Source organism: Lytechinus variegatus, chromosome 7 (genome assembly GCF_018143015.1).
Source record: "Lytechinus variegatus isolate NC3 chromosome 7, Lvar_3.0, whole genome shotgun sequence".
In the NCBI taxonomy this organism is placed as follows: Eukaryota; Metazoa; Echinodermata; class Echinoidea; order Temnopleuroida; family Toxopneustidae; genus Lytechinus; species Lytechinus variegatus.
The window spans coordinates 1,047,681-1,068,466 of NC_054746.1; the positions used below are offsets into that span (position 1 = coordinate 1,047,681).

The 20,786-nt window shown below is 35.4% G+C and overlaps 1 protein-coding gene across 1 annotated transcript in view; it reads right to left on the minus strand.

The window, feature by feature from the left end:
- Positions 1 to 10,630: 10,630 nt before the first annotated feature.
- The window catches only part of LOC121418157 (peroxisome assembly factor 2-like), a 34,127-nt gene continuing 23,971 nt past the window's right edge, over positions 10,631 to 20,786 (minus strand). The window contains exons 13-17 of the mRNA XM_041611875.1: positions 20,160 to 20,268; positions 18,862 to 18,978; positions 17,898 to 17,975; positions 12,220 to 12,359; positions 10,631 to 11,273 (exon numbers count right to left, since the gene is read on the minus strand). Of these exons, the coding sequence (XP_041467809.1) occupies positions 11,134 to 11,273; positions 12,220 to 12,359; positions 17,898 to 17,975; positions 18,862 to 18,978; positions 20,160 to 20,268 (584 nt within the window). The 3' untranslated portion in view covers positions 10,631 to 11,133. The remainder of the gene's footprint in view (positions 11,274 to 12,219; positions 12,360 to 17,897; positions 17,976 to 18,861; positions 18,979 to 20,159; positions 20,269 to 20,786) is intronic.

Below are 20,786 nucleotides of genomic sequence, written 5' to 3' on the forward strand. Positions count from 1 at the left end.
AAAACGTATCAAGACTTTCAACAGGTGTTTTGAAGGCTGATCTAGAGTAGATATGGAATGATTCACCTGCCAGTCTTTCCTAACCAATGCGGACCCACTATACTGTATTCATTGTCAATGCGCATGCTCCCTTTATCGTGTCGGGTGAGAAAAAAATTATCGCAATACCCCAGACGAGTGGAAAATAAATATTGCCTATATAATTCATCAAAAGCTTCGCAGAAGTTACTTTTACAAGTTTATCGACGATTGATATTGACATATTCGTTTTCTCAAATGATTTAAACATTAATAAAATGGCGTTTTAAGGAGTGGAGGGGTGCGTCCTAGGCCTTCTCCCTAAAACCATTACAATTTAAAAGTATCCAGGTTTGAATCCACGGGTGTAACCCTCGTATGTAATTTCGTTACGTCATTCGTCATAATATAACTGGGTTAAGAAGAATGGATTCGCATGGTTTATATTAACCATATAACAAATCATTAATATTAGAAGGGGTACTCCAGGTAGAACAGAAATATGATATGAACAGAAAGAGAAAAAAAAAACACGAACAAAAAATTGCAAATTTCATCAAATTCTGACAATGAATAACATGGCTATGACATTTGAAGCTTTTGAATTCTTTCAACAAATAGGTCCATGCATGTCTTCATGAATATGTTAGGCCTATGAGAAAGCTGATCCCCACTTAATCTTTTATTATGTATTTCATCGTAAAAATTTATGTTTATTCAATTTTGTCATACAAAAATTAGAAAATTGGATTGGCAACTGATTTTTTGTAACAGAGGCAGTATGATACAAACCTGATAATTATGTAGGCCTATATATATTAAATAAATATGATTTCATGTAATAATTACAAAATAATTCAGACCATTAAAAAAATTCTTGTACAATTCACCAATCGATTGTTCAGAAATTTCTTGTGAATAGCCATGAATAAAATCATACAGGCTTATAAAACTGGTCTATGAATACTCGTTTGAGTGCTCATGTGCATAACCAGTAGGCCTAGCGAACCTAGTGCCAACTGCGGAACGATTTTGAAAGTGGGGGGGGGGGGCTGACCATACAAAAAATAACTTTTACGTTTTTGTACACGGTTTGGAAAAAAAGTGGGGCGGGGTGCTGAAGCCTACCCACCCCTCCGTTTCTGCGGCCCCTGCTCTATCTACGAACTCTCTCATTACAATAAAAAGTGCCAACACTTCCCAAAAATACAGTATCGTATGACAGTTTTTCACAAGTTTATTATTTCTTGTAAAACCGTTCACCATTTCCACGTTTCCACAGTTCCGATATATGAAGAGTAGTTCATGCTCATACGAAAAGAAATAGTGGGAATTTGGCGCGCCCGCTGCAGCTGCGAGCCCTCAATGAAGAGAGCGGCCAATTGCCAGCTGCCCTGTTCCCATATATAAATTTGTAAGCACTTAGTGTGTGCAAACAGTATCACTGGTGCTTTTATAGTTGTTCATTGATTTATGGATTATTAATTTCTGCTTCACTTGATTATCGACACATTTCCTACTGTTATGATGTCAAAAGAGTCGAGATTGCAGGCCTGCATTGATTTTTTAACCGTATATAGCAAACTTGAATTCATTTGTTTCAATGAATTACAAAATTTCCAAATAAAATACAGTCACTGTCACTGGCGTATAAATAGAAGGGTATGGCCCTCCAGCCCTCACAATAAAAAATATCTAGAAATACGGCCAAGAAGAAGAAAAAAAGAATAGGGAATGGGTGAAATATTATGTTATTTTAAGATTATACATTTATGCATGCATTTTTTATTTTGGTGTAAAAAAGTTGAAAATTTTCGACCGCTTGTTCGCGACTTTTTAAATTAAATACGCTCCATATGCCATGTTTGTCCCCCAAATACTTTTGGCTAATTCTATTTGTTTGGTTATTTTTGTTGCTGTTGTTGTTGAAAATATCAATATTGGTATGCATTATCTAATTTACTCCCCACCCCCCCCCCCAGAAAAATAATCAAAGTAACAAATATTAATTGCATGTAAACACCAACAAGAGGAGCACCTCTGGCAGTCTCACCTGCATCACGCGGTTTTAATATAGCAGCAGTGCTGACTTTGAAAACTACTATAAAATAATTATTCACAAAAAACACCATTCATATAAAAATACAATACTACATTCATTGACAATAAATGACATTTGACCATGATCATGCGACCTAAGACTTGTCAGTGATACTTGATCACCCCTATATCCACATTTTATAAACTATATCTATATCTTTGAAAGTTATGACAGGAATCTAATAATTACCTCCAAAATGGCCAAAGTTCAATGACCTTAAATGACCTTTGACTTTGCTCATGTGACCTGAAACTCACACGAGATGTTCAGTAATACTCGATTACTCTTTATGTCCAAGTTTTATGAACTAGGTCCATACATTTTTTAGAGTTATTATAATTATTCAACAAATACCCCCAACATAGCCAAAGTCCATTGACCTTTGACCTTGGTCATGTGACCTGAAACTAGCAGAGGATGTTCAGTGATACTTGATTACTCCTATGTCCAAGTTTTATGAACGAGAACAATAAACAATCAATTTATGATGGTAATTCAACAGATACCCCCAACATTGCCAAAATTCATTTACCTTTGACCTTGGTCATGTGACCTGAAATTTACACAGGGTGTTCAGTGATACTTGCTTACTCTTGTGTCCAAGTGTCATGAATCACAATCATAAACTTTCAATTTATGATGGTAATTCAACAGATACCCCCAACATTGCCAAAGTTCATTGACCTTCAACCTTGGTCATGTGACCTGAAATCCGCACAGGGTTCAGTGATACTTAATTACTCTTATATCCAAGTTTTATAAACTAGACCAATAAACTTTCAAAGTTATGATGGTAATACAACCAAAAATCCCAACTTGGCCAAAATTCATTGACCTTAAATGACCTTGATCATGTGACCTGAAAATCGCACAGGATGTTCAGTGATGCTTGATTACTCTTATGTCCAAGTTTCATGAATCAGATCCGTAAACTTTAAAAGTTATGATGGTAATTCAACAGATACCCCAACTTGGTCAAAGTTCATTGACCCTAAATGACCGTTGACCTTTGTTATGTGACTTGAAACTCAAGCAGGATCTTTAATAATACTTGATTAATCTTATGTCTGAGTTTCTTGAACTAGGTCCAAATATTGTCAAAGTTATGATGACATTTCAAAAAATTAACCTTAGGTTAAGATTTTGATGTTGATTCCCCAAACATGGTCCAAGTTCATTGACCCTAAATGACCTTTGACCTAAGTCATGAGACTTGAAACTCCGGCAGAATGTTCAGTAATACTTGATCAACCTTATGGCCAAGTTTCATAAATTAGGATGAATTAGGTTCATATACTTTCTAAGTTATGCTGTCATTGTGTTGACGCCGCCGCCGTCGGAAAAACGGCGCCTGTAGTCTCACTCTGCTATGCAGGTGAGACAAAAATGCCTATTGCAAAGTATTCATCGTTCATTTTTGTAAAATGGCATTAAGCTATGCTGCCTAATTTGAAGTACATAAAACGAAATCAATTTACACAGTGATATACAAAATGTATTCTGATGTTAATCGAGGGGCCGAATAAACGTTACATGGATTCCTAATAGACTATGGATATAAATAGCAAAATATGCGTTTTAAGGATTAGTTCTTACACAGCAGGCCCAAGATTATTGTCTGAGGGATCCACTCCCGAAAAACACTGCCTGTCCGTTCATCTCCCATTTTCCATACATATAAGAAATAAACAAAATCATTATCATAATTTCACCCCCCCCCCCGCCCCGATGACAGTTGGTAAAAACACCAACACATGTATATTATATGAGGGAGAAAGAGTTGTTCTAAAAAGCATACTAATAATATCCTCTTATTTATCCCATTCTTTACAAATAATATTTGCTAAATTTTAATGTTATTTACTCCTTCATCAGAATTACTTCCTACTCTTTACGAACGATAAAGGCATAAAGGATGTTCTTTAAAGTTAACTGTGTGGCTCTCTCTTACACTGGACCGACGGCTTAAAGCCTCATCTGAAAGACTATAGGCAAGTAAAAATAAAATAAACTTGTGTCAATTGGTTGTGACAGGATTTGCCGAAGATGACCGCTGTCCTCACGGTCGGAGCAAATATGAAAGGAAGAAGCGGTGGTAGAAAAGAATGAATAATGATGAAATTTAAGAATGAAGGAGCAGAATAGGAATTTAAAGGAAGAAAAAAAAGAATTTAAAAAAGGAGAAAACGCTGAGAGAAGAAAGGAAACACAGATTTTCAACATTTTTTTTTCAAACAAGACAAAAACAAATACATTAAAAAGTAACATTGTTCTTATGAGACATGAATATTATCGTGGACAAGTCATCACAGAAAATGCACACAAGATCTCCATCACAACTCCCTCATGCAAACATGACAAACTCAGAGGTCTGAACACCAATATGATTACATCTGCTACATACTCATTGCATTAAAAAAAAAGAAAACATAGATGTATTTTAACTATAACCATTCATTTGATCAAAAGTTGTCAATACAATGATGATATACAGATAATAGTTCATTATAAAATGCAAAAGAATCACATCAAAACAAGTGGAACGCCTCTGGCAGTCTCGCCTGCATTACACGATTCAATGCCGACTTTGAAAATGACTAACATAATTATAAAAAAAAACATTCATACAGTACTAAGTTCATTGACCCTAAATGACATTTGACCAGTGTTGTAGTGCCTTGATGCTCGGCCTTGGCCTTAAGGCCTACTTTTTCTAAGCCTTGACCTTGAACATTCAAACCTTGGCCTTGAGGATTTTGAGTCTTGAAGTTTCAAGGCATTTTGTATTTTGCACTTTCATTTTTTTTTATATAAGCAATTATAAATTTTTAAATTTTCTGTATATTTAATTACACTAATGGTTGATTCTACCAGTCAACAATAGCAGAAGCAGCAACAGTAGTAAGTGTACTAGCAGTGCCATCAATTGTAATTATCACCATTATCAAGAATTATTATCACACTGTTACAAAGACCAAACAAAGTAAAGAAAAATGTTAATTTCTTTTTAATCATATGGTTTGACAGTGAATTTCATTTCACTACAGTTTCAAGGAAATAAACAACGTATTTGTTTTGGTTTCAATATGGTTTAATAGAGAACTCCATTTTACTGTTTCAAGAAATTATTAAGATTTACCCTCCCCCAATTATGGGGTGTGCCTGCGTATTTTATATCCTTTTGAATATAACTTTATTTTGTAAGTATTCTTTATTCCGGTTTTTAGGTAAAATAAGAGTAGAAGATACAAAAAATGAGAATGGAAATTGAAAAGTAGTTGTAAGCAGAAATAAGCATGAAAATCGAGTCCTAAAAATGACTAAATTTCAGTCCAGCATCTGAGAATTTCAACTTGCGCTTTGTGCTCTCTTGCCCCCCCCCCCCGAAAAAATTTCATGCAGGAAAATAATGCCCCTTTTCTAAATCGAAAATGCCCTTTTTTCCCCAAATGAAATATGCCTTTTTCAAAAAAAGAAATACCTTTTTTTCTAAAATTTATAGTAAACCATGCATTTTAAGTTAGAAAATCACCAAATTTTGGATCGCGCTTGCATCAATTATTGTTTAGTATGGTACTAATCCTGTTCATGGTTTCAAAAATGTTGAAATTGGCATATCAGTTTTGGCTCGCGGTTCTGCACTCGCATCATTTGTTAAGTAAGGTACTCATGTGTCCGTTTACAAAAATGCTTAGAATGTCCAGTTTTCAGGTTGCAATATCACAAAATTTCTGAACTCACGCTTTGGGTTCACATTATTTTGATTGGTGAGTTATGTATCCTCTTTAAGAGTCACTCAATGCAGTCAGTGAATTAAAAATTTCAGCTCGCGCTTGTGTTATTTAGTTAGAAACTTTTTATGATTACAAAAACAGCTTGGCAACATCTCATAAGGATGCCCTTTTAACAGTGATTAGCCCACAATTGACCAAAAATCAAGTTTTACCACTTCAGAATTGATTTTTTTTTTCAAAATTGCTTTCTCGCGGAAAAGTAATTAGAAATCACTTAAAAGGGCTTTGCTCAACATAATTTCTTAAAAACACACAACTACATCACGCAGTCATGGCAGTTGATAATCTCATTTTCAAAGTATCTGTTTGCACCAAAATGTCCATTTTGACATACAAGTGCCCTTTTTGGGTTTGACCCCCCCCCCCTCCCCACAAACAAAAATACATTCTGCCACCCTTGTCATGGGGAGTGGGGAAAGACATACGTTGAGAATGGGCCTGCCAGGATCAGATGACCATGGTAATAATGATTGCAATGTAAATGGCCTAGAAAAATAATGTATTAAATGTACAAAGGTAACTTTATGATTATTTTAATATTATGTCTAAGTCTATCATAAAATTATTTTTGTTTTACATGTACAAGGAGCAAAATTTTGCTCGCTCACACCTTTTATACAGTTTGCCCTGTGAGCCATGTCTGCCGCCTAAGCATTGTTGACTCATTGTTCTATATATCATTTGAAATGCCTTTGCCTTGAGGTTTTTAGGCCTTGGCCTTGGAGGTTTGAGCCTTGACTACAACGCTGCATTTGACCTTGATCAAGTGACCTACGACTTATGCAAGATGAGCAATTATACTGGATTACCCCTATGTCCACATCTCATTAAATATATCCATAAACTTTCAAAGTAATGATGGAAATTCAAGAAATACCCCCAACATGCCCAGAGTTCATCGACTCTAAATGACCTTTGACCTTGGTCATGTGACCTGAATCTCACACAGGATGTTCAGTAATACTTAATTACCCTTATGTGTAAGTTTCATGAACACATTTCAAAACTTAAATCTAAGGTTAAGATTTCAATATTGATTCCCCCAACATGGTCTAAGTTCATTGACCCTAAATGACCTTTGACCTTGGTCATGTTACCTGAAACCACTGCAGGATGTTCAGTAATACTTGATTAACCTTATGTCCAAGTTCCATGAACTAGGTCTATATACTTTTTAAGTTATGTCATTTCAAAAACTTAACCTTGCTTAAGATTTCATATTGACGCCACCGTCGCCACCACCGTAGGAAAAAACGACGTCTATAGTCTATGCTATGCAGGCGAGACAATAAAGACACGAAAAGCAAAAATATGGACAAGGAGTATTGAAAAGAATTATCTTTCTTACTTAGCTGAAAAAAGAAAGAAACTCAAATTTCAATATTTTAATATTTTAATGTAAACATGTGGTTTTAGTGAACACATGAATTACATACAAAAGCTTATTATACACACACAATTCCCAGAAATACAATATGAACCAGAGATTTCTCTTTCAATTATGCTCATGATAAACAAATGGGTCTTAACAGGAATAAGATATATGTATAGTACATCTGGTATATATTTATTGCAATCATCAAATAGATATACATGACTTATGTCATATAACCATTAATTGATCTTCTAAAATTGTCATTGTAATAATGTAAAGATAATTCATTTAATAATGCAAGAAAAGAATTAGATAGTATGAAGATCTTATACATTCTATTGATTCTAATGATAGTTCTACTCATTAGCATTAAAAAACATTTGGAAAATAATCCTGACAAATAAATACAAATGGTTTATACCAGGCTCAAATATTCATTAATTAAATTTAATTTAATTCAATCAAATTAAACCAAATTAAATTGAATTTAATTAAATAAAAAATTAAGAATTTAACAAAAATGTTGTATGCCACCTCCTCCAAGCATATTAATAGGTTACAAATCCCAAAGCCAAATATTGGTTTCCGGTATTTTGATTATGGGTCTCAAACTTTCAATAAATGACTTCAGGTGCATCTCAACAGGTGACACTAACACCATTGAAAAGAATATGTTACATATATTGTCCAACATAGCAAGCTTCTGCATTCCAATTTCATGAAAGAACAAATGACCAAGTCAAAGATCATATTGGAAAGCATATCTGTTGCATGGTCTTCTTTTCATGCATTAGAGCACATAGAATATCATTTTGCCTCCTGTACTATTACTAGTACTATCTATTCATGAACACTGTAATTTACAAGATTTGATAAACAGTACATAATTAAAAGAATATATGTGTTTTTAATGTTGCCATGGTCATTCAGTTTTGGCTTGAAGTGAAATCTTTTATAAATATTAAATGTTGAAAAACATTGAAACCACTGCAATTGAAATCACTACTGACAACAACAGAGTTACCAACATTGAATTTTGACATCGATGCAAATTTATCAAGAGTCCATGATTATATAAGTATTAAAAAAATGACACATCATTGTAAAAAGGAATAATCAAGGTTTCCAATTACATGTATACCGTTTTCATTTACAATGAAGATGATGCCAGAATAAGAAATTCATTACCATCTCCAAAAAAAAATCTTTTTAGGGGCTTAGAAACTTTTTATTACCTTTATTTCAAATCTCTGATTGTTGACATCAAGCTAAAAAATATGGAGAACCTTAACGGGTAAATTCTTGAAAGATAGATAAATTCAAATGAAATCATCACATCTCAGTTAAAAACTGACATAAACATGAATTAAGAATTTTAAAAAATCTTAAAGAATATTACCAACAACATTGGACACCAAGAGGCCATTTTCCCAGAACACTCATATTCAGTATTGAAAAGAAAAAAAACCCCATTACATTCACATGTCAACTACATGCATGAAGCATACCACCTGAAAAGAGATATAGATAACGAAAATTGCTGAAAATAAAGATATTCTTTACTAAACTTGGTGTAACAGGCCCCATAAGGGGTACATGGGGGAGCTTTTCATGAAAGGACTTGTTTCATCCAACAAGTCCTGTTTTGTCCGACATTTACCAGAGAAACTGTATTTCTCCACCTATCACAATCAAGGAAAGATGTCGGATCAGACAATTTATTACAAGAAATATTCTCCAGGAGACATTTGAACTTGATACATTCATCCAAAGTAAAGTGTATTATGAAAACAATCCATCATGTGTAATGTACATGATATTCAACTGAGTGAGTAGTGAGAAAGAGAATACAACCGTAAAACTATACAACCAATAATATAATCCATGTTATTAACCATGTTACATTGGCAAAAACTGAAGAAATGGTTTGCAAATATTTCATTCAGAGCATCCCTTTAATCATGGAATACTAACAAAACTATTATTTAGAGAGTCAAAACGGGCCTAAGCTTTCGATCCTAGCAGAATCTTCTTCGGAGGCAAAAATAGGTCATATTGCCTCTGAAGAAGATTCTGCTAGGATCGAAAGCTTAGGCCCCTTTTGACTCTCTAATTTACTCCATTGGCTCTTTTTTTAGATAAGCAGTTTTCAGCAGCTTTTTTGCCATAAAACTATTATTTATTCGGTTTTATTTTAAAAAGAAATCATGGAAAAGATGTATTCCCATAATCATTTATGATATATGAATTGCTAAATACATAATAGAACAGGGGTCCTCAAACTTCTTCTTTGAAGGGCCAGATGAGACTCAAAATAAACCTGAAAGGGCCAGGGTATAGTGGATACTTAGAAAAAAAAAATGTGCGCGAAGTCTCTTGCGGCCGTAGACCTAGATACTCGATTGCGGCAAAATGAATGCATACTTGTCTGTCCATCCTTCACGGAAAACACAATTTTTAGCATCCACCTTTCTTTTTTTCATGCCATCTTGACCTGGCTACCAATTAATGATGACTAATGTAACCCTGAGAAAATCTGCAGTACTGAACCAGCAAATAAGCTAACGTCTTAGCCAAATTGATCGTGTGTAGGAATGTGTGCGCACATGTTTTCAAATGCAACGTGTTATCAACATTTTATGTGAAACAACTTTTTCAATGTGGCGCTGTGCTGGTCATCTAATAAGAAAGTACAGCAGACAGAAAAGACTCCACTAAGCTTTGTTTTAAAGTCAAATTATTTTGACTGCCATTACTTTTATTACGGTTTCATGGATACACAATGTAATCATTTTGAGCTATGTTTCATATTGTGACTTAAAAGTGATTTAAAAAAAACAACAAAAAACAGCAGAGTCTTGTGGGCTGGATTCGGCCTACGGGCAGTAGTTTGAGAACCCCTGTAATAGAATATAAGACTGATTGCACTTTAATTTCTTACACCTGGTCAGTTTTTGTTTGACTGTAATATTTTTGTACTTCATGATTGACGGATCAACCCAGATCTATCAGAATCTGAGATCTTTAACACTCACTGACATCCGTTGGAGCACATTTATAGGTGGAATCCAGTTCTGACTTGGAGGAAACATAGTTGCAAGCCTCCTCCTCCTCCTCTTACTTCTCCTTCCTTCTTCTTCTTCTTCTTCTCCTCCTCCTTCTCTTTCTTCCTTCTTCTTCTCTTCCCTTTTCTCTTCCCTTTTCTCTTCCTCCTCCTCCTTCTAATTATTCTTCTTCTTCTTCTCCTGATTCTTCTTCTTCTAATTCTTCTTTGCCCCTTTCTATTTCTCCTCCCCTTTCTCTTTCTCCTCTTCCTACTTATTTTTTTAATTCTTCTTCTTCCTTCTTCTCCTCCCTTTCTCTTCCTCCTCCTCATTATTCTTCTTCTTCTCCTTCTTTAAATTCCCTTTCTGCTCCTTTCTCAAATTTTATCATCTTTCATTCTGTTTCTACCACCGCTTCCTTCTTCTTCTCCTACTTCTTTGCTATGCTGCCTCCTACATTTCTGAAGTTTCTTGTAGCATTGCAGGGTCCAGCAGGTGCAATACACTGAGTGAACACCCTCCTCTCTTATGCAAAGTGTAATGGTTTTAACATGGATAGGTTGTGACCCTCCTACACACAAGACCAACAGCAGCATCCATTCCAATGGATGGAGTGTTTCCAACTGAATTCATACCTGCACTGAATACAGCCAGCACATCTGTTTTGTAAGACGTCTTTCGCCATGTTGGACTCGACCGAAAGCACATTGCGAGTATTTAATCTTATCCCAAATACAAGGTGTTCTTACTGACTGATCTACACCACCTTTTGAAAAATTTGGAAAGATCTGTCATATAGACTTATAAGCCCCTGTTTATCCTGTTTTGGATCTGTTTGTAATGATTGAGTTCAAGCTCTGAGATAGATGGAACTAATCTATCAAGAGCTTGCAAGAAGTCATTCTCCTCTACCACTATGCTGCTTTGGTCAGTTGTTTCACCTGGAAAGTAAACAAGAAAAAAATCCAGAGAATGCAATCATTAGTTCCTTACTGGACTACTGGATTACCTGGATATAGCTTTTATCCTGCCACATCACTTCAGTTCTTTTAAAGTTCAGTATATTTCATAATCACAATCAGCTGATTTGCATGACAATATGCAATCAAGAGTGTTGACGCCCTCTACATTTCTGTTTATGGTAACTCCCGCACGAACTCGGCAGGACAACGTTTTGCTAGTGGTTAACGCCAAGCTGGTACATAACCAATTACCTAGGAAACATTATACATCTAGCTTAATCAGTCATAGTGACTGTCCTCATAGACAACAGATATTGTTCTCGGGCCCTTTTATCAAAGTGGAGACAATGGCAGAGTATGGATTTGAACTCACAGCCTTGCGATTATGAGTTCAATGCTCTAACCACTGGACCATACGACCCGTTCGTCTGCTAGTAACTGCCTTCAATTTGGTGATTTATTTATCTTTGGTACAACATGGTGAAGAGCACAGACAACTCAGAAATACATGCCATTTTCAGAAAATGCATTTTAAAAAAATTTCAGCAATTTCAGAAATGCACCATCACCGTACAGAAATTATTGAATTCCCTAAAATCAATTTTGCACACAATGTGTCTTTATTTTCATTACATTTTTTTATGGTTCATATCTCCAAGAAAAAAGTCCTTGCAATTTTCTTCTATCATTTCCATCATCTGCCATGTATATTTGGCTAGAACCTGACACATTGCACAGCCTTATTTACAGTTAGATTACTCATTGAGGTTAAGACATTAAGGGAGTAAGACATGTACAAGAACAGCCTGGGAAATAATTATTAGACTGCAAAATACCGGAGCTTAGTAGGAAAGTGGTCTAATAATTTATTTCCCAAGCTTCATTTAAAAAAAGGTTAAGGTATGATTTGAATGAGAGCGGTTACCTGCTTCTAGACTTGCTATCTTTCTCTTGATAGCCCCAAGCATGGCATCAGAACACAGTGCATAGAAATCAGCTCCAGTCAGGGTCAAAGGGCATTGCTCGGCAATCACATCAAGATCCAGTGACTGACTCAGATTAAATCTAGTTAAGAACATAAAAATGACATCATTATGACATCATAACATGGTGTAGTGGTTCTTATTCTTGCCTGGAATGAACCATATTAAAAGTCCCGCAAATGGTAGCTATTGGACCAACGGTTGTTGAATTATGAGTGATAAGAGTATAGCAGGTACACTTTAATGTTTGAAATGAAATGACCTTTGACAAAACGATGTGACATCCCGGCCCCATCTTACAAAGAGTTGCGATTGATCCCATCAATGACAGCTATGGACAGCCAGCAATGTCAACATCTATTATGCATGTTTGTTCAAAATATTTTCTAACTATGATGTACATTCATGCATTCATTGTTTTCTTGAAAATTCACTGTGCTTCTCTTTAGTTACAAACTAAGGACATTGTGCATATTTCCTGGAGAAAAAAATTATGACACCAATGGATTTCCATAGAGTTACAATTGATTGGATCATCATAACTGTTTGTAAGACGGGGCCCAGGACCCCGTCTTACAAAGACATAAATCCATCAGTGTCATAGATTTTTCTAAAGGAAATTTGCAAAATGTCCTTTGTAAGCAAAGGATAACACACCAAATTGTCAAAAAATCAATTTATGGATAATATCTATTTTTTTTTTTAAATCAAACATGCATTTTAGATGTTGACTTTGCTGGCTTTCTACAGTGCATACCAAAAAAAGTTTACACTTTGAAAAAGCCCTGGGAATTAAAAAAATATACAACATGTGGGTAATTTTTTCACCTATAATGCTGGGTTTGGGTCTCATCTATTCCATAAAAGTAAAAATTTTGACAGAATGTTACACTTGAGTGAGCACTGTCCATTTTTGTAAAACTCGCAGAAATCTGTTTGCGCAGAAATGCTTGTTTCATGCTGTGTCAAGTGGAAAGGGCGAAATCAAACTTACCCTGCGAAACATTTCTCATACATTTCCCTTGCGCTTTTAGTCAATAAAAATAAAACGGATACATTCAAGCATTGTGTAACAATTTTGCCACCCAAATTGAAATTTCATCACTTAGTAAGCACAACCTTAACCCTGTTTGTGCCAGCTAGATCTGAGGATATAACTAAATCTGAACAAAAGTTTATATCAGACATCTCCAGCATTTTTCACTAAGTTTTTATCATTTAAAGTGGGTTTACATTTTATTTTTCATTTAATACTTGTTTCTCCACACTTTTTCCAAGCTTGACAATGATTAGCAAAATGAAAATGTAAATGAGTGCTCAGTGTAAAGCAAATATCATCACGATGGCCTCAGTGTGTGGTGGAGTGGGGTGCAATGCACTCTTTGAAGTGTTTTGGGCAAGGAAACAACTTAAAAAGGGTAAAAGATATCTTCAAATCAATTTTATTAGCTAATTTCCATGTGTTCGTCGTGATTAAGATCTACTTTTATTAAAATAACTATCTCAAAGTTCATCGCAAATAATTTTTCATGAACTTTTCAAAAGTAAGTGGTGCTCACTCATGCGGAAATATTTTTCGACAGTTATATTGTCATTTGCTTAAATGGGTCTGTACTAATGTAAAAATGTGGAAAAATCTTCAGGATATTACAAATGTATAATTTTACAGGATTTTTCTAAGTGTAAATTTTTTTTGAAATGCACTGTATAGTTGCGATTGATTGCATCAATCACAAGTCTTTGTTAGACGGGGCCCCTGATGCCACTACACAATGAAGGTTCCCCATATGCATCATCACTCAAGTTTAGTTGGAAAGGGAGCAATTGTCTTTTTCTGTACAAAATAATCAAAACAATAAAGTCAGGACTTTTTCATCATAATACTCCATACAGACAAGCACCTTTGAAGATCATTGGTGTATTTGCTATTGTTTAATCCTGGTTGTTCCTTCGTACATTGACCTACAAACGTAATGTAGGGCAAAATTGTAACAATCAATGAAAATCATGGAATATGAGAGAAAAAGAAGGAATCCCTAGACCACCTCCTCCCCCCCCCCTCACACACACATGTGCATAGTCTTATTAGATTTCATGAATTTTTTCTGCAAAATCATTCTGTCAAAAGATAATGAAGAATTTTTTTTCATTATCAATCAGAAATAGCGATAAAAATTAAAAAAACACTGGTTTCTCAAGTGGCTTACGTCATTTGATTTTAAAATGTTTAAAATAATCAATGAAGATCAAGCTTTATTTCCGCAAATAAAGTATTTGCAATGAGCTGGAAAGAAAGTTTATAATATAAAACTACTTGTCAACACTCATCCATCCTGAACAATGCTATACAAATATCTTTGACATTTAGGGTATGCATATGCTGTCATCAAACAACAATTTATCAAAGCTTTAATCTTTACTGCATTATACTTTCTTTTATAAATAAGATTTACAGCATGATCAGGAACATCTTTATGCATTAATTATGTCATGATGGATATCTTGGATTGCTATTGCACTTTGTTCATCTCATGGGAAGGATTTGTACTCAGCATGCCTTGTCAATTAAGGACTTGATGAGATCATTTATCAAATCATAAGAAAGTAGGCAATGTACTTGAAGAATACATACAAAACATTCTGCAAAATACCAAAATGCACTGATACAATCATGTAACAATTTCATCGCTCAAGTTTATCATCAGTTTCTTGCAGATTGATGTTTTATTAAAGGAGAATAAAACCTTTGCAGGGGCCGCGGAACCGGGGGGGGGGGGGGGGGGGGGGGGGGCTTCAGCCCCCACTTTTTTCCAAAACCGTGTACAAAAACGCAAAAATTACCATACGATTGTGATTTTTAGCATGGTCAGCCCCCCACTTTTGGCTCAGCCCCCCCCCCCCCACTTTGAAAACCGTTCCGCGGCCCCTGCTTTGGACCAAGATAGCTTGTGTGAAAACAGAAAAATCAAAGAAACAAATCAACGAAAGTTTGAGAAAAATCGGACAAATAATGAGAAAGTTATGAGCTTTTGAATATTGCGATCACTAATGCTATGGAGATCCTCACATTGGCAATGCGACAAAGATGTGTGATGTCACTCTTGAACAACTCTCCCCATTACTTTAGTATATATTTCACTTAAATTGCCTCTTTTATTACATCTATCAGTAGAACATGTATTCTTTCTATAGGAGGGCATGTAATACAGATTTTTAAAGAATACATCATGGATAAAGAGTTTGTATCACCATACGAAAAAGCAAAAAGACACATTTTCAGGGTATTTCATAGTCCATCAAAGGGAAAGTTGTTCATGTGTGACATCACACATCCTTGCCGTGTTGCCAATAGGAGGATCTCCATAGCATTAGAGATTGCAATATTGAAATGCTCATAACTTTCTCATTATTTGTCCGATTTTTTTCAAACTTTCTTTGTTCTTATTTTTTTATTTTTCTGTGTTTCGACACAAGCCTACCTGTTCCAAAGGTTTCATTCCCCTTTAATTTAGTAATGGTTTACCTATAAACTCTGACATCAATTTTTTTTTTCATTTGGCCTGGACTTCTAAGAACCTCCTACAGTATGCACTTGCATACAGGTACAGACCTTCACTCAATATTACTTACTTACTTTCCTCTCTTTTCACTTAAAAAATTATGATTTTGGATACATTTATTTCTTAATGTATGTGAGGCAGAGGGGTTGGGGCCAGGCTCAAACTTATCATGCAATAATGCAAAAGATATCAATGAAAAAGGCATTCAAAATAAAATCACTTCGGATTTTCAACCAGAAAAGTGCAGAAATGATAAAAAACATTGGGAAGTATCATGGTATATTTTTTAAGTCTCTAATAATCTATGAACCATATTAAGGTCAAGGTCAAAATTGAATTACAGCATCAAATACTAGGGTAGATTGACCTACATAAATATGTACCTAGAAGAAATTCACATGTATGTCCAGAAATGCTACAGACCATTATTAGTTTCTATTCTGAAGCCATGATTAGTGTGTGCCAGAGTTCCTGGATCCACCCCGATACAATAGCTTTGAGAGACCGACTATTGTGCAAAAACACTGTGGGCCCTAAAATGCTATTGTGTCTAATCCAGCTCGATTTGTGCCTGGACAGAGTCCAGGGTAAAACTTGTGGATCAACACGGGTCGTATGTCTCACAGACATAGCATTGTACAAGACATCATGGTTGATATACTTATCAATTACTGAAAAGTTCATGTTGATGTAAACATGTTTTTTATAAAAACAGAAAAAATGAGGAGACATATTCATGAATTTTGACAACAACAACAAAAATGTCAAAGAACCCTGTTATTGGAATAACATAAATTGCATAAAAGTGGAATGCCTCTGGCCGTCTCACCTGCATCACGCGGTTCAATATAGCAGCAGTGAACTTTGAATACTACTCTAACTCGCACAAGATGTTCAGTGATACATGGTTACTCTTATGTCCACTTTTTATGAACTACATGTAGACCAATAAACTTACAGAGATATGATGGTTATTCAACAAAAAACCCCAACATGGCCAAAGTTCATTGACCTTACATGACCTTTGACCTTGATCATGTGACCTGAAACTTGAACAGGATGTTCAGTGATACTTGATTACTCTTATGTACAAGTTTCATGAATCAGATCCATAAACTTTCAAAGTTATGATGGTAATTCAACAGATACACCCAGTTCGGCCAAAGTTCATTGACCTTTGACCTTGGTCATGTGACCTGAAACGCGCACAGGATGTTCAGTGATACTTGATTACTCTAATGTTCAAGTTTAATGAACTAGACCAATAAACTTTCAAAGTTATGATGGTAATTCAACAGATACCCCCGATTCGGCCAAAGTTCATTGACCCTAAATGACCTTTGACCTTAATCATGAGACCTGAAATTTGCACAAAATTTTCAGTGATGCTTGATTACTATTATGTCCAAGTTTCATGAATCAGATCCATAAACTTTCAAAGTTATGATGGGAATTCAACAGATATTCCCAATTCGGCCAAAGTTCATTGACCCTAAATGACCTTTGACCTTGGTCATGTGATGTGAAACTCATGCAGGATGTTCAGTGATACTTGATTAACCTTATGTCCAAGTTTCATGAACTAGGTCCATATATTTTCTAAGTTATGATGACATTTCAAAAACTTAACCTCAGGTTAAGATTTGATGTTGACGCCGCCGCCGCCGCCGTCAAAGCGGCGCCTATAGTCTCACTTTGCTTCGCGAGTGAGACAAAAATGCCATTTCTCATGACATTCAAGAAGGAATTTTACCTATGCATTCAATATGTTATCAGACACATTTAATTTTATACACACTTCTGTTCTATGAAAAAAATGTTATTAATCATCATGACCCATTAAAAATGTGTATTTATATAATTAATATTTCATGACCAATTGACAAGGGCTGCTAATCCCATATGACATCGCAAATTAAAAACTTTAATATTATAACTCTCTTCTTCTTTGATGAAATTTAGTCAAAACTACACCAATATTTTCCTGCTTTAAAATAATGTTTAGATACATCTATACTTTAGATAATTTTTACACCAGTTCAAAGGTCAATAATACTCACTTTCTTGTCAGGGCATGAAGAATTCTTGACTGTGATGATCTATCTTCACTTACTCCTAGGTAAAGAAGTTTATCAAACCTGAAAGACAGGAGGAAACCCAACCAAAAAAAAATAGAGAATTGATACATGGAAAAGGCAACAGAAATATTCAACACAAATCTAATGAAGTACAAATTTGTCAAATGCTTCAAAACCGTAATCAACTGCAACTGAAACACCATTTAACAGCAATCTGAGAAAGTATTAGGAATCAAGATGATCAGAAATTTGAATTATAAGAGATTGTAAACAAATGAAAATGTTCCAGTGTGTGAAAATTAATTGACAAGAGATTCTTATTCTAGGAGCATACCCCAAAGGAGGGGGGGGTCAATTTTTCAGTATCCGTGAAAGTGATGCTGAGCTGGTCTTGTTGATTATATTCTTTTCATTATATTACAATCTCTTATAATTCAAATTTCTCATCATCTCTCCTATTAGCATGTATAAACCAAGAAGTTGAGCTGTCAAAGGGTTTATCATGGAAACAAAACATAACGCCTCCAAGAAACCACAACAGGCAAAAAAACACAAGAAACTACAGATTTTCTTTGCTTCGAAAATGAAAATGTTTGATATGAGTGTAAGTAACTGTCCCTTATCTTGAATTCCTAACTTTCCATTAGAGTCATACAGAGGCAATCCAAATACCACTCTCAATACTTAATAATTATTATAATATGCAGCATTTATATCAAAGCACTTCATACAATGTTCTGAAGTGCTGCATATTAAAACCTTGGCTTGGCATGGCTACCCTGATTAGGTGTCATTTACTATGCCTGGGTGAAGAGTGTCAAATGCAGATAAACACTTCATGTAAGAACATGAGTGCTACCTGTAGGATTTGAACCCTGGACCTTGGGGTTCAAAGTCTGGAGACTTAGCCATTGAGTGACCATACCTCTACTCTATTTACACATACCTTCCAGGTCTTAGAAGGGCTGGATCTAGGAGGTCGGGTCTGTTGGTGGCGCCAATCACAAAGACGTCCGCAGACTTGTGGAGTCCATCCAACTCCGCAAGTAATTGAGAAACCACCCTAAAGACATTCACCAAATGATAACAATCTTTAGTTACAGGTACTTCAGACAGTGGGTAATTGTGAAACCTGAAAAAAGTGGTTTAGAGGTTTGGCAAAAACATCAAAGATTGACTGTCCAGACAGCCTTCAATGCTCATCTACTTGTCATCGCTCATATACTCATAACTGCCAGGACTTCTAATCTGAACTCATCTACTCATCTTCCTCTCAAAGCCACCAGGAATTCTCATCTCGTCTCATCCAAGTCATCAATTTTATTTGCATAACAATCCCTTTAAGGACTACACATTATAGCATGAAAGATATTTCACAATTTCATGTTCTTCTTCCCCCTCCCCGTTATTTTCATCTATAACCAAATAGCAGTGGCGGATCCAGCCTTCGCCAATACGTTGGGCCCGGAATTTTTCTCGGCCCATATTTTCACTGATCGGCCGCTCAAAGTTTATTTTTGTGTTTCTTTGAAGAGGTAGTGATAATAGTCACATCTTAGCTTTATTCTTTTAAATCAACATAAATATATAATAATCTCAAAATCCTTATTAAAACAGTGCAAGCCCGACGCGCAAGCTAATTTATTTTTTTTTAATTCTATGTACTTTTTATAAAATCTGAACATTCTGGGCAATGCTTGTGATCCTGAACAATCCCCCAAAACAATGAAAGTTTGATTTTCAAGCTGAAATATGTTTTGTATATTGACTTCCAAACTTTTTTAAGCTCCACATTGAGCAAGATATGTAAATCACCTAACAGGCAATGCGAGCGCAAAGCGCAAGTGAAAATTTTATATAGTGACATGAAAGATTTTTTTATCTACCAAGTTTTCCCCTTATCTTTTTTATTCACTCATCTTCCTACTCTTCTTTTTTATCTCCCTTGTTTTCCCTCCTTTTTTCTTCCCACCCCCCTTTTTTCTTCCCACCCCCTTTTTTTTCTCTTTTGTGCTCTGCCAAGGGGGGAGGGGCAGGCCCCTTGCCCCCCCCATCTGCCTTTGCCCAATAGTAATGATGTTTTATTGATTTAGTCATAAAAATCTCACCTAATCAGTTTGTGTGTTTGGAACTGGTCTGCTTTCCATATAGTAATGTTTGAAAATCTAATTATGTTGTAATACCATTAAACTAAACTTTATTATCACATGCATCTCTTGCCGAATACATTTGAATTAAATTTACCTATCCATAACTCCTCCGGAATCTCCACTACGTCCCCTGTTGGGTGCAAGGGAGTCTAACTCATCAAAGAATATCACACAAGGTGATCCACTCCGTCCTCGTATAAACACTGCAAGAAAAAAAAAATTGTATGAAATCCCCTTGCCCTCGAAGGAATACTCAAGGAGTGGAAAAAAAAAGAAGAAAAGAGATGAGTACAAAAATCCTTCCTGGGATACTCCTCAAGGAGTGGAAAAAGAAAAGAAAAGAGATGAGTACAAAAACCCTTCCTGGGATACTCCTCACGGAGTGGAAAAAGAAAAGAAAAGAGATGAGTACAAAAAACCCTTCCTGTAATACTCCTCAAGGAGTGGAAAAAGAAAAGAGATGAGTACAAAAACCCTTCCTGTAATACTCCTCAAGGAGTGGAAAAAGAAAAGAGATGAGTACAAAAACCCTTCCTGGAATACTCCTCACAGAGTGGAAAAAGAAAAGAAAAGAGATGAGTACAAAAACCCTTCCTGGAATACTCCTCACGGAGTGGAAAAAGAAAAGAGATGAGTACAAAAACCCTTCCTGTAATACTCCTCAAGGAGTGGAAAAAGAAAAGAGATGAGTACAAAAACCCTTCCTGTAATACTCCTCAAG